At 41.3% G+C, this 13,193-nt stretch overlaps 1 protein-coding gene across 5 annotated transcripts in view; it reads left to right on the top strand.

Moving 5' to 3' along the window:
* Positions 1-3,904, top strand: part of MPP7 (MAGUK p55 scaffold protein 7) — a 162,936-nt gene extending 159,032 nt beyond the window's left edge. For 4 of the 5 annotated variants that reach the window (XM_054991352.1, XM_054991353.1, XM_054991351.1 and 1 more), the window contains one exon: positions 703-3,904. In XM_054991352.1, coding sequence (XP_054847327.1) covers positions 703-882 — 180 coding nt within the window. In that variant the 3' untranslated portion in view covers positions 883-3,904. The remainder of the gene's footprint in view (positions 1-702) is intronic. The other variant, XR_008597834.1, reaches the window with a different exon arrangement.
* Positions 3,905-13,193: the final 9,289 nt, after the last annotated feature.

Genomic DNA, 13,193 nt, shown 5'->3' with positions numbered 1-13,193 from the left:
GGTTTTGAGCTATAAAAATCTCCGATATCGGCAGGCCTGCGCGTGTGCAGTCCCATGTGTGCCTGCACGGAAGACCTAGATGAACAACAGTTACGGTAAGCGAAACCTGTTTTTTCCAGAACTCCATTATGTTTGGAATATTTCTTCAGCTTAAAAACAGTTTTTCAGTGCTGTTTCTAGCACACATACATTTATTTGATTATCAGTTACTGGCTAATGATTATTGATGTGGGGCAGGGGGAAGAGACTGGAAAACTGTCACAATGTTTTCAAAAAGTTGATGCAATAATTTGAAACTATAGTTTGCCTAAACTGTATGATATGATTTGCATTAATTTTGTTTTAAGCTGCTAGTGGACTTTAGGCTTGAATCCAGAGATCTTGTGCAAGCAGAAAGCAGTTCCATGCTCTTGGGAGAGGGGAGTTTCTGATTCTCCCCCTCCTTCAGCAGCAGCCCTTTGTGGCCCTGAAACTGGACACTACAAGGTTGCAGAACCAAGGATATGGGGGGGGGGAGTTGTTACAAATTGGAGAAAATTGGTAACTGAAAGAAAAACTCTAAACCGATTTATTTGGATGTAAGTCCCTGATTATTCATTTGGCCTTACTCTTAGGAAAGTGTCCTTAGGATTGCAGCCTGAGTCAACAGTAATAAACTGTTCGGCATTTATCTTTACTGGGTGTTCCTCTTTTATTTTATAGGAAGAAGACTTTCAAGAAATGATTAAATCAGCACAAGTTATGGAAAGCCAGTACGGTCATCTTTTTGACAAAGTTATAGTAAATGATGATCTAACTATAGCATACAATGAGCTTAAAACAACCTTTGACAAATTGGAAAGAGAGGTCTTCTGGGTTCCAGTCAGTTGGGTACATTCTTAACACTGTAACAAATAAAAAGGATTCATGGAACTTTTAAAGGGTGCTTAGGTGGACCTACAGGCCGTTTTGTTCTTGGGAAGCTTTTCTTGCTTTGGCACATTGATGATTTTACAAACTTTGTGCAGTGGAATGCTGATCTTTTCTGTGTATGAGCCTTCCTGTTTGGAAATAGGTTTTATGAGGCAAAGACAACAATGAAGCCTTATTTTACTTGATTCAGCTAACTTAAAAGAAAACAAAGCCCCAGTTATTGTGATACCACGTTCTATAAATAGATTGTGCCTCCAACGTGGGACTTCCTTGAAGCCAAGAAGATCAAAAGGTGTGAGATCCATGTTAAAGTGGCCTTAGATGTTGCCGCTGCCAGGATGGGATGAGTGCTAATGCTTCAAGAATATAAAACTGGAGGAGACGAAAAGGGGCTAATATTTTCTTAGAGTATAAGTGTTGAAATTGGATTATTATAAACATGGATTTCTTTTGTGTGGACTGTTTTCCCTGTTCAGCCTGACTTTGGTATATTTATCAAGGGAGCAAATTTAACATACTGGGTCAATAAATTTTACTGTGGTCTACAGCTACAATCTGTTACTCCTGTGGCTATGCTCTAAGAGGAATATATGCTGGAATGCATTGCATGCTTGGAGGTAACTTTGATATTTTAAGTGAACAAGAAGCAATAAAATGTTTTGCATTTAAAACTTTAAAGTTAAACTATTGTGGTATTCAAAGCAATGGAAAGCTTTAAATTTAAACATCAGCTCTTGGGTTGGTTAGAGTAGTTTTTATGTAACTCATGAGATGGAGTGGAGACTTTGCAATAGAGGCAGCAGCATAACTGGATTTTATTTATATACGTGCTTTATTGTTTTAAAAATTCACCTTTTATAAAGTAGCCTTTGTGAGACTTCAGAAGCTATTTTTTTATTTTGAAAACTTGTTAATAAAAACTTGTGTATCGTTCTCATTTTACACCACCTTGTACAGCAGAAATACAGAAAATGTTCTCTGGAATGAAGAAATTGATTTTTCTTTTTTTTGCCTCTTGTGTTCCTGTTGAAACAAAGTATATTAATAGATATGGATGCATGTTCTGTGTAAGTGAATCTGTCTTACCAATAATGTGTGACGGTGACGCATCACAACTTTGGCATGCAAACAGGAAGCCTAGTTATTTTATGTTAACATGTACAAGGCTTAGCTGACTTATTTAAAGGCAAAAGAATTTAGTGAGACTTTATATATTTATGAAAAGAGGTGAGAAGGGATATTAATTTTTTTGGATTTGTTGTCAATGTGATCATTTATTACACAGATCACTAGGTATCTGTGATTTAAAACATTGGCTTTATAAATTTAACATTCCATATAAATATTTTACTTCAGATGCAGATAAACTGCCAGGTCTTTGCAAATGTAGTCTAAATAGATGGTTGGGGTTTTTTTTTTTGGTTCATTGCATTTATGTTTTTAAATTGTGTAATACAAGCAAAGTGCCAACAACCAAATGTAGCCTTTTTGGATATATTTTTGCTAGTTTGACGCATCTTGCATTCTGGCACTGAACATTTACAATATAATCTTTAGTGTATCTCAGGTCTTGCTATTTTGAATGAATTAAATGTGACTGTTCTTCCACAATGCCATTCGGTTGTATGAAAATACTGAGCTGTAATTTTTTCCCACTAAAATGTAGAAATCTTTCAAGTATTCCACTGAATAATTCACCTTTGGTTTTTTTTTTTAATTAGGTACTAAGTATATCTGATTTTCAGTGCATGCAGTAAGAATTACTGCCAGGTCTGCTTGTTATCTCTCAAGGTCTGGTTTTGGTGTACAGAAGAGTGCACTTAAAAATTGCTCAGTGTATAGTCTCTAGCAGTGAGCTTCAATGTTTCCAGACCAGGGACTCGTCTTTAATTCCCAAGTAGCAGCCTGGGGTACACTGAACTACAAGCACAGGATACCAGAGTGGTGCGACAGGAAGAGGAGGAGTCAAAGCTATAACCTTACTGGTATGAAGGCCAGGTCTGTGGCAGCTGACCAAGGAAGCTGGAGACAGGAAACACTGGCTGAGCACCACTAGGTGTATCATAGTGAGAACAAACCAAGGCTCAGAGCCATGGAGGAGTCCTCTCAATTGTTGACATTGCCTCACAGTCCTGCTGCTGCTATCATAATGCACTTGAGTTCTAAGTGTACACATAACAAGCAGGTCTTTCAAATAGGAGTAGAAACATGCAACTCTATAAGGACTCATGATGACCCAACCAGTGAGTCTCTGTGATCCACCTAAGGGCTGTGACCGGTGGATTGAAAACCACTTGGCTATACTGTGTGACTCCCTCTTCTGTTGAAAACAAACATACATTTGGATTGTAGGTATTATAAGTTACAACAGTCTTGACACTTTTACAATAGGAATTCTGACAGATTTATCAGTGACTGAAACCTGGACTATAACATCAATAAGGACTATGTTCTTGCAATAATCTCAACTATTAGTTGGTGTAAGATTGTCACCGCCTTTGGTTTGAGAGAGAATTTGCAAGCCTGATAGCTATGGTATAATTTCCCATGCTTCGGGTGAATTTTTTACATCTTTTTAAAATAAAAATGGGGTTAGCTCTGATCTGCACACAACTTTGCACAGGTAGGAGCTGTCCATTCTCTTCAGTGTTAGGGAATGCTCCATGTACACACTTGAACTGTGTTGAGCTTTGAATTTATGTATATAGGATTGACATATTTTAAAAACAAAAACCTGACATCTGTTTCTGGCTAAAAGTGAAACTGGCTTAAATTTTGAACTCCTCCACATTGTACTGCATGGTTCTGGGTACTTTGTTTTTATGTCTGTGTGCAGATATCCTTATTGCATTTTTGCTGTTTTGTCACTGTAAAACAAATGTTGAACTTTTATATTTTTCTGAATTCACAGCAATACTTGAAGATGTTTTCACTTATATCTAAATTGTATCTGAAATACAGCTTTATCATAATAAATTATTGTCATAATGTATCTCGGGACAAGTTGCTTTTGTAAAAATGCACAATCGTACAGTGGACTTCAAAATAGTCATCAATAAAAATGGGTGAAGTGCACTACAATCATCTTCAAATATGTAAATGAACAACCAGTTTAGCTACGACTTCACAGTAGTGAAATGTTTCTGTTGAAGCGTATCAGTAAACACAGCAGAAAGATATAAAATCAGTTTTCAGAGTTGTATAATGGTATGTTAGTGTACATTTTTATGACTAGAGTACAAAACTTAACTTTTTTCCCCTGTCACTTTAATCACATTCAGAAGCAGAGCAAAGATAAAACAGGGTAGGAAAGCAAGGGGCCCTAACTTAGAGGTAACAAGGCTCTGGATTTATTAGTGAAGTTACACAAATGTTGCTTAGGTCAGTTTGAGCAGATGACATAATGAAGCCAACGCATACCACTGGAGGGTTCAGTAGGTATCTTGTTCCTTTTCTTTAATCTGATTAAAGTTCCTTGACTAAAAGTCTTGAGTAGTCAAAACCCATCGATATGCCTTGTTAATTCTCACTGAGTTCTGACAAGTCCTCCTCCAGGTTCCATCTTGGCTTGAAGGGTTAGCTTTTCTTAGGAAAAGAAGCACCTTCTCTATCACCACCCTGATGTCGTATTCCATGGCTTCCACATGCTATCCAATTCCTCCCTTCATTTTGCTATCTTCAGAGACTTGTCTCTTCTAACAAGCTCTTACAATGTAAGGCTGGGTAAACAGGCTTTTAGCTGCTAGTTTTGCACTAATTTGTTCTGTTCGTCTTAAGTTAATTTGCTTTTGAGACGGATACAAAGTAAAAGCTCTGTTATCTGGTACTTGATTATCCAGAAAACTCAATTAATTGGCATCAACCAGAGTGCAAGCATCTCTCCCTTAGCCCAGCCTCACCTCTGCATCTTTGTCCATGTGCATGGTCCAATCCCTGCTGTTACCAAGTGCTTCCAGCCAATGTTCCCTCTAAGCTGTGCAGTGTTATGAGCTAAAAATCTACTTTGTGAGCTGAAAACAACTTTAATTAAAGTTTTGAGTGTGCCTCCTTTAAAAAAAAATTAAGTCTACAAACATACAAAACATACAAACATAAACTACAAACTAATTTGTATTTTTCACTTCGAAGCAACAATTTTTCTCAGGGCACTAAAGGAGGCTGTGGTAAGGCCCCTTTTAAAGAAACCATCATTGGATCCTGCTGACCCGCTCAGTTACTGCCCGATCTCGAACCTCCCGTTTCTGAGTAAGGTGATTGAGTGGGCAGCAGAGAAACAACTGCAGAGTTTTCTGAAGGAGACGCCTGCCAAAGATCCTTTCCAGTCCAGTTTCTGGGTGCTGGGGGAGAAGTTATTGTCCTGTAGGCCACTAATATGTGGTGTGCTGTAGGGGGCGATTCCCCGTTATTGTTTAACATCTATATGTGCCCCCTCGCCCAATTGGTGCGAAGTTTCGGGCTTGGGTGCCACCAATATGTGGATGACACCCTGCTCTACCTGCTGATGGACAGCCGGCCTGGATCGGCTGCGGATATCCTGGAGCGTGCTTTTGAAGCTGTGCCTGGATGGTTGAGGCAAAGTCGGCTGAAACTAAACCCCGCAAAGATGGAGATCCTGTACTTGAGTCGCGGAAACATGGACCTTGGCTTCCTATACTCAAAGGGGCAGTGCTTACACTGGCCCTGATAGTTGGGAGCCTGGAGGTGATCCAGGATGCCTCCCTGACCATGGAGGCCCAGGTCACTGCAGTTGCCAGGTCTTCTTTTTTCTACCTTCGACAGACTAGGCAGCTTGCCCCTTTTGTCCTGCGACTTGACTACAGTGGTCCAGGCAATGGTCACCTCTAGGTTAGACTACTGTAATGTGCTCTACGCTGGGCTCCCCTTGAACCTGATCCGGCAGTTACAGTTGGTGCAGAATACAGCAGCGCAGGTCATCACCGGAACCCAAGGTGTGCGCTCATAATGCCGGTATTGCGTCAGCTGCACTGGTTACCAGTGAAGTACTGAATCAGGTTCAAGGTTTTGGTATTAACCTATAAAGCCCTATGCAGACTGGGACCGGCGTATCTGTGGGACCACCACTCCCCATATGAACCCCAGAGGACTCTTCACTCCAATGGTAAACATCTGCTAAAGGTCCCTGGTCCCAGGGAGGCCCGCCTGGCATCAATCAGGGCCAGAGCTTTTTCAGTCCTGGCTCCAGCCTGGTGGAATGTTCTGTCTAATGAGACCAGGGCCCAGCAGGACTTGTTATCCTTCCACTGGGCCTGTAAGACAGAGCTGTTCCACCAGGCCTATGGTTGATGCTGTCTGGTCGAGTATGGGTTGTGCCCTCCCTACTGGTAACATCCTCCATCAGTTGAATACACCCTAATGCTCTGGTGCTGACTAACGGGTATGCATATGTATAGTTATTTTATTGTACCGCTGTGTGTATGTGTGTGTGTATATTTTAATTTTTGGACATTTTATAATTTATAGTTTTAACCTGTATGAATCATCTGATGTAATTTTAAATTGGTGTGCAAATTGTGATCCGCCCTGAGCCTGCTGGCGTGGGGAGGGCGGAATATGAATCTAATAAATTAATTCAAGCAGTCATTCAAACAATTACTCTGCAGGTAAAGTTATTAATACTTCTCCTTCCCAACTATTTGATATACAAATATAAATATATCTGAGAACATATGCTAGGGTCTGCATCCCATCCTGGGCACATGTTAGCCTTCTCTATTCCAACAAGATTGCAGCAGGTCCCAGTCTTCTGCGTGGTTAGCTGATATAGAAAAAAAAATCTCTGTAATCGGGCTTTGCCTTGATGAATTAGTTTTTCTTTACGAGAGGTCTGCATTTGCTTTGATTAAACAAAGACTTGTAGATATTGAGATGCAAGAACTTAGGAGCCTTGCCTCTGGTAGATGTTCCCCTATGAGATGGGGAATTTCCTCTAATGGTTCTTTGGCAGAGTATTTTTCTGGTTTGACTTTCCCTCACCTTCGGAGAGCATTTATGTTAGCGCGCTTTAATGTTCTTCCTTCTGCGGTATTCCATGGGAAGTTTAAGAAAATTCCTTACTCCACAAGGTATTGTGCCTGTGGCTTGAGGGATATAGAAAGTACTGAACATGTTCTCCTGTACTGCTTATTGTATTGTGATATCCGCGCCATTTATCTAGAACCTTTGCTTCAAAATCATGAAGGTCAGTCGGACGACAGTAAGACACGCCTTTTACTATCCACACATATTGAGTCTGTGGCTAAATTTCTTTGTTGTGCATTGAAGAGAAGAATGGTTTAAGTGATGGGGCAAGAGATTTTGTTGTTGTTGTTGTCTCCTTGCTGACTGTGCATATGTATGTCCTGTTATGCCAATAAAGGGATTCGATTCAATTCGATTGCAGCAGGTAGGTGGAGAGATTTACAGTATAATCCTGTACAAAGTTACTCCAGTCTAAACCCATTGATTTCTAGCCTCTGTAGAATCCAAAAGCAAAAACCATGTAATACATTTTTACTGGGCCCATCAGCAGGTTGCAAGCCAGTTAACATGAACAGGCAAAACCGAAACCTCTGGATTTGGCCAGTAACCACTGGTTTTAGACAAAGCAAAAGAGGAGACTTTGTGTCACCAAAGCTTTTGAGAATGAAAGTTCCCTTTTTATTTGTATCTGAAGAAGAGAGCTTTGACTCTGGAAAGCTCATATCCTGAAAATCTTGTTGGTCTCTAAGGTGCCACTGAACTCAAATCTTGCAAAATCTTCAAGGCTTCCTGTTTAATTTTGCACCTACAGACTCCTCTGTGAACAAGGAGGCCTTCCCTCAGCTTTTGCTGCAGGAGAGAAGGTAAGTCAAGCACAGCTGCCCTTGGAGGCTTGCTTTAGCTTCAGATCCAGATTTGGGGTGGGGGGCAAAGAAGGGCTGTGAGCCTGCAAAGAAGGAGGTGGCTTTAAAAAAAAAACCCGAGAGAGCCAAGATGGAGCCAGCCCCAAACAGCCGCGCTAAAATAAACCCCCAACAGCGTGATGCTACGCAGAGTTACTCTGGTCTATGTCCATTGATTTCATTTTAGATGGAGATGCTTGGCTTGCCAAGACAGGACGGCCAGATCCAGTTCTTGGCCAAATCTGCATTTCAGGCTGTAAAAGCCACTTTGGAAGAGCCCTCAAAAAGGTCTCATCAACAGTAAAGTCCAACCAGCCTCCTTCAGCACCACAATGGTTGTCTTCGCCTCATCTGGCCATCAGCAGGCATGATGAGCACCTGGCCCAGCTCTCCGCCTTCCTTCCCTTTCTTGTCCTCCTTTTTTCTGGTCTCCTATTGCACCAAGACCAAGTTAAATGACACTTTCACCATGGCAGCAGCTGAGGTGCCACCTCCTCTGCTCTCTGAGGCTGAAGGGATCCCAACGGGGTCAGACTGGGCCCCCATCACTCAGCTCTGCTCTGTTCCCCAGCTAGAAAGCTGGTGGCAACTAGAGTTACTCTCTGGCTCCACCCTGAGGGCTAAGCCAGCCACATCTGGGAAGGAAGAAGAGAAGCGGGATAAGGCTCCATCCCTATTGGGCCCACCTGCAAGCATCAGCTGAGTGGGAGAGCGGGGCCACCTGAGAGTTAATACCTGTGAGCTACAGCTGAGAATCTGTGAGCAATTGCTCACGTGCTCACATTAGTGGGAACACTGCTTCCAGCTGACATCATCCTCATGCCTCCTTCCCCCTCAGCCTGCCTCCAGCTGATGGGAGCCAGCTCTTCCTGAGTGGTTCTAGGCAGCTGGCCTGCTTATCTGCCTGCTGCATAGGAGTTCTGTATGGCTTAGGAGGAAGAGGAGGGGTCCCACCATGCGTCAGGGCTATCACCATGGTTTTCCCAATGGGGTGGAGGTCGGTTGCTGTGGATTCTCTTGGAGGCACGGCAGAGCAGTAAGCTCGATGAACCAGCAACCCCTATTCCCCTCGAGTGTTTGATGATAAAGCTTTTACTGTACTTGAATTGTTGTTTCATTGTTGCAAACTGTTGTACAGGGGCTGAAAATACTTCAAAAATACTCCATGAACATAAGTTCCATTCTAACACAAGTGCAAGAAAGCCTACACCATTCTCCTGTGAAGCTTTCCATGGCAATGACAACAGTCTCCACACGATATGCTGGAAACAGATGCCCATATTCACATTGCCTCTAAAAGTCACCTACTGTGCAATCCTAAACAGAGTTACCCCAGTCTAAGGGTAACTCTGCTTAGGACTGCACTACTAGGAAAACTTTGCTTGCTTTGGGCTTATCCTGTGGAAAGCTGCTAAGTGCCTACAGTGATCAACATAGTGAGCCCTGAAATCTAATGCTACTTTCCAGAAAGCTCATAGAAACCAATTTGTACAAATCATCAACTAACTCACTTCTGAACACAGCAGTAAGGAATCCAGGACAGGAAGGGAGGCAGTTAAATACATGCATGCCTAAGCAATGATCCATAGATTCTCTTTGTCTACATCAAAGGATTGGGTATTGACAAGGCTTAAAATAAAATATTTTATGTGGTGTAGGGTGCAGGCATCATTTTAGAGGAGAAGGGGACCGTGTGGGATTTTGTTGTATTTTGTTCTGGATTTTTAAAATTTGAATTTGTAAGCTACCTTGAGCTAAAGGAAAGGCAGGGTATAAATATTTCAATGAAATAAATTGAATGTAACCTGTCTTTGATGGGTCAAGAAAATCTAGGTAGCCAGAGTCGACAAGCAGTAACAAGATTCCAGGCCACACATTCAGCAAGTCCTAATTTGTCCATACATGCTTGTATACATCCCTATCCTGCACACAAACATGCATTGTGGAGAGGAAATGTCTGCTTTTCCCACATAATCCTTTGGGCTCATAATATGAACACAGAGCCTTTTAATTTGTTGCATGGTACTGTGTTCCATATAACTAGGGCTACAATTTTTAATTCTGCCTTGGGGTGATGGTTGGGGAAGAGCTAGTTAGCAGCAGCTGAATAATATCTTGCCGAGTTTGTTCTCCTCTGTGCACAGTGGTATATGAAGCCTGGGCTTGCCCAGAGCTGCAAATCCTTGGTCACGTGGCTGATGGGCAAGAGCCAAAAGACGCTTGCCCTTGGGTTCTTGACCTAAGGGTTGGGCCTAGAGCTGGGCCGATGGCCAGACAAAGAAGACCTGCTTGACCATTGAAAGCTTCCCCTCCCTTTTCTGTTTTGTTGATTTGTTTTCTTTCTGTGTATATTGTTAGCTTTGGGTCCCCATTGGGAAGAAAAGGAGAATATAAATATGCTGTGTATATTGCTAGCAGCTTCAGGGCCCCCATTTCAGAAAAAAGCAGAAAATAAATATAATCTATTATCTAAATATAAATATGCTGTATAAATAATTGGCAGATTAAACAACTTAAAAGTTGTCATGGATACATTTAAATGGGGCTGTAACACACTTGTTTGTGTGTGTTTAAGCTATTTTGGATGTAATGTGTCACCAGCAATGGGGAAAAAATAGTCTTTCTATTTTATTTATTTTTATTTACATTATTTATAGTCTACCTTTCTCATTAACACTCAAGGCTAATTATACAGTGTGATTCAGTACAGTTAATTTCAGACATTTCAATTTCAAGGTAATTGGGTATATAAATGTTAATTTTCAAAGATTTAAAACTAGCAAGAATCCAATACGGAGTTGAAGAAATGCTGAAACAGCATCTGACAGTAATATAGAAAATGCCTAGTAGGCACATACTTACAGCAACAGACAGCACATAGTCTATAGTACCTATCCCTTTACTGATGCATCTCTTTGATACCACCTCTTTAGAGAAAAGCACACACACACCCCAAATCTGAGTAAAAATCTCTTGAATAATTCAGTTTTGCATAGTTTGTGGAAAGCCAGGAGAGAGGGAGTTTTCCTGACCACTTCAGGTAAGCCATTCCATAAGACGGAGGCTAACTGAATGAATGCACATCTATGGGCAGATGTTGATTTTGCCCATGTGCAAGGTGGCACCTGCAGATGAATGAAGAAGCCATGGTGGAACATAGGGAGAGACGTGGTCCCATAACTACAATGGACCAAGGCTATGAAGAACTTTGTATATGGTAACCAATGCCTTGAATTGAGCCGGATAGCTGATAGGTAGCCAATGGAGTGACTTCAGAATGGGAATAATATTTGTGTGCTTCCTAGCTCTCAATAATAACCAAGCTGCAGTGTTCTGCACAAACTGGAGTCTCCAAGTTAACTTAGAAAGGAGACCTGTATACAGTGTGCATTACAGTAGTCAAGACTCAACGTTATCATGGTACTGTATGGATCCAAATAGCCAGATCAGCCGTGTTGAGGTAGGGGCCATCTTTCAGGCTACACTGAGTTTGTAGAAAGCATTTTTGGCAACTGCCTTAACTTGCTTTTCCGGCAGTAGTGCTGGATCTAGTATAACCCCTATGCTCTGAACTGTGTCTGCAAGGGTCAGACAAACTGAGCCTGAGTTTCAGCTCGAATTTTCCAGCAGCATCTTTCTAGACAACTTCTAGCCCTCTTTAAGTCACCCAGCTCCATTGTAAACCATGGGGCTGGCTTCTGTCCCAAGGGTCAAAGAGGTCAGCAAGGAGCAATGTTGTCAATAGCTTCAAGGAACTTTACATTCCAAGCTCCTACTTCAGCCTCAATAGAGTGTTTGGAACCCTAAAATCCCCCAGGCCATTTAATGTATGGTGAACTAAATTGTTTTCCATTTAAATATTTCAAAAATGCATCTATAATGTAATATATGCACATACATTTAAATTTAAAGTTAGTGGTAGCTAATCAACTGAATTCCTGAGTGTGTTGACAGGCCTGAACGTAACTGAAAATACTTGAATATGTTTCCCTTGACAATAAAGTCTAGACACTTGCTTTTTCTCTGAAAGCAGCAAGATAATGCTTGGTACATTAAGTTCTATGTATCTGAAAGGCAGGGTTTTTTTTTTTAGTTTATTAATGTTTATAACTGCTGCTGCCATCAAAAGACGCTACTTAAGTTACACATGAAACCATTGTGTGTATTAAAGACATCATGGTGCACGATAAAAACTTCCTCAAAATATGAAAAAAACCCAGAGCACTGAGAGATCAGAAATTAAATGTTCCCCCTACCACATGCCTGGAAGAAAAGTGAGGGTTTTACTGTCTCCTGAAACAATCTAAGGAAGATGTCAAGAAGGTCTGTCTATCTTGAGAGGGAATTCCATAATCGAGGCACAACCGCCAAGAATTAGGTACCCCCCCCCACCGCCCTTCCCTAAAGGTCTAACTTCTCTGTATAAAAGGAATACAGAGCAAGACCTAATCAATGTCCAGTGCAGTTGTTGTTCACAAAGGTGAAACTATTCTCTTAAATATGTGAGGCACAACTAGGCAGAGTTTTAAGATTAAAACTACTACCTTGAATTGTGCTGCATTTGTGCTTACATTTGCACCAGCTGAAGTTTTCAGCACTTCAAGGGCAGACAGAAGCAGACAGAATTGAGAGTCATCAACTGGATTCTGAGAAATTACAAAGCTATGGATACTGGTGACGCAGGTTTCCATTCTCTGAGCTCCCAAGATGGAACTGGAAGACAGCACATCCACTTCCTCACAGTATGATGCCACCTAAACAGGTAAACCTGCTTCTGAAAGTAGACCAATTCATTATTGTCTTCCATAAATTAAATTTGTATTTTGTATTGCTGAGAATTAAAGTTGAATATGTACTCCTCATGAGTAGAAGAGATCTGATAGTTATGGGGGTCCTCTGGAGCATCAATGCCTCCAGCTGTTGGGATTGGGGACTGGTGAGTGGTGCCTCTCTGTTGCCACAATTCATTATCTTGTCCTCTGAATACCAAATAGATGGGGCAAAAGGGGAAATGCTACTACTATCTTGCTTTACTCATGAGCACCAACCAAGAGGCCTTTTAGCAACCATTTTTGGAGACAGATTTCTGGACTAGATGAAACAAAGGCAATTCTGATATTTGTCTGCTTTGCAGGCTGCATGTCAATGGTTTCCCACAATAACTTTGGAAGGTAGGCCACCATTCCTATATTACAGTTAGAGGGCTGATACTGAAGAATAGTGCCCAAGCTACCTGAAAAACTCATGGCTAAACAGATTTGAACTGGGGATTTCTTAGCTCATAGGAGAGTGGCTGAACAACTAAACTACAGCAGCTCAGCCAGTTTGTATGGCAAGAAACTACTTCTCATTTTGCTAACTTTGCTCTCGTATAGATCCAGTTTGATGTAGTGGTTAAGA

The sequence above is a fragment of the Eublepharis macularius genome, chromosome 11 (assembly GCF_028583425.1).
Source record: "Eublepharis macularius isolate TG4126 chromosome 11, MPM_Emac_v1.0, whole genome shotgun sequence".
Classification (NCBI taxonomy): Eukaryota; Metazoa; Chordata; class Lepidosauria; order Squamata; family Eublepharidae; genus Eublepharis; species Eublepharis macularius.
Note: the sequence above shows the minus strand (reverse complement) of the source record. Positions and strands in the feature narration are given on the sequence as shown.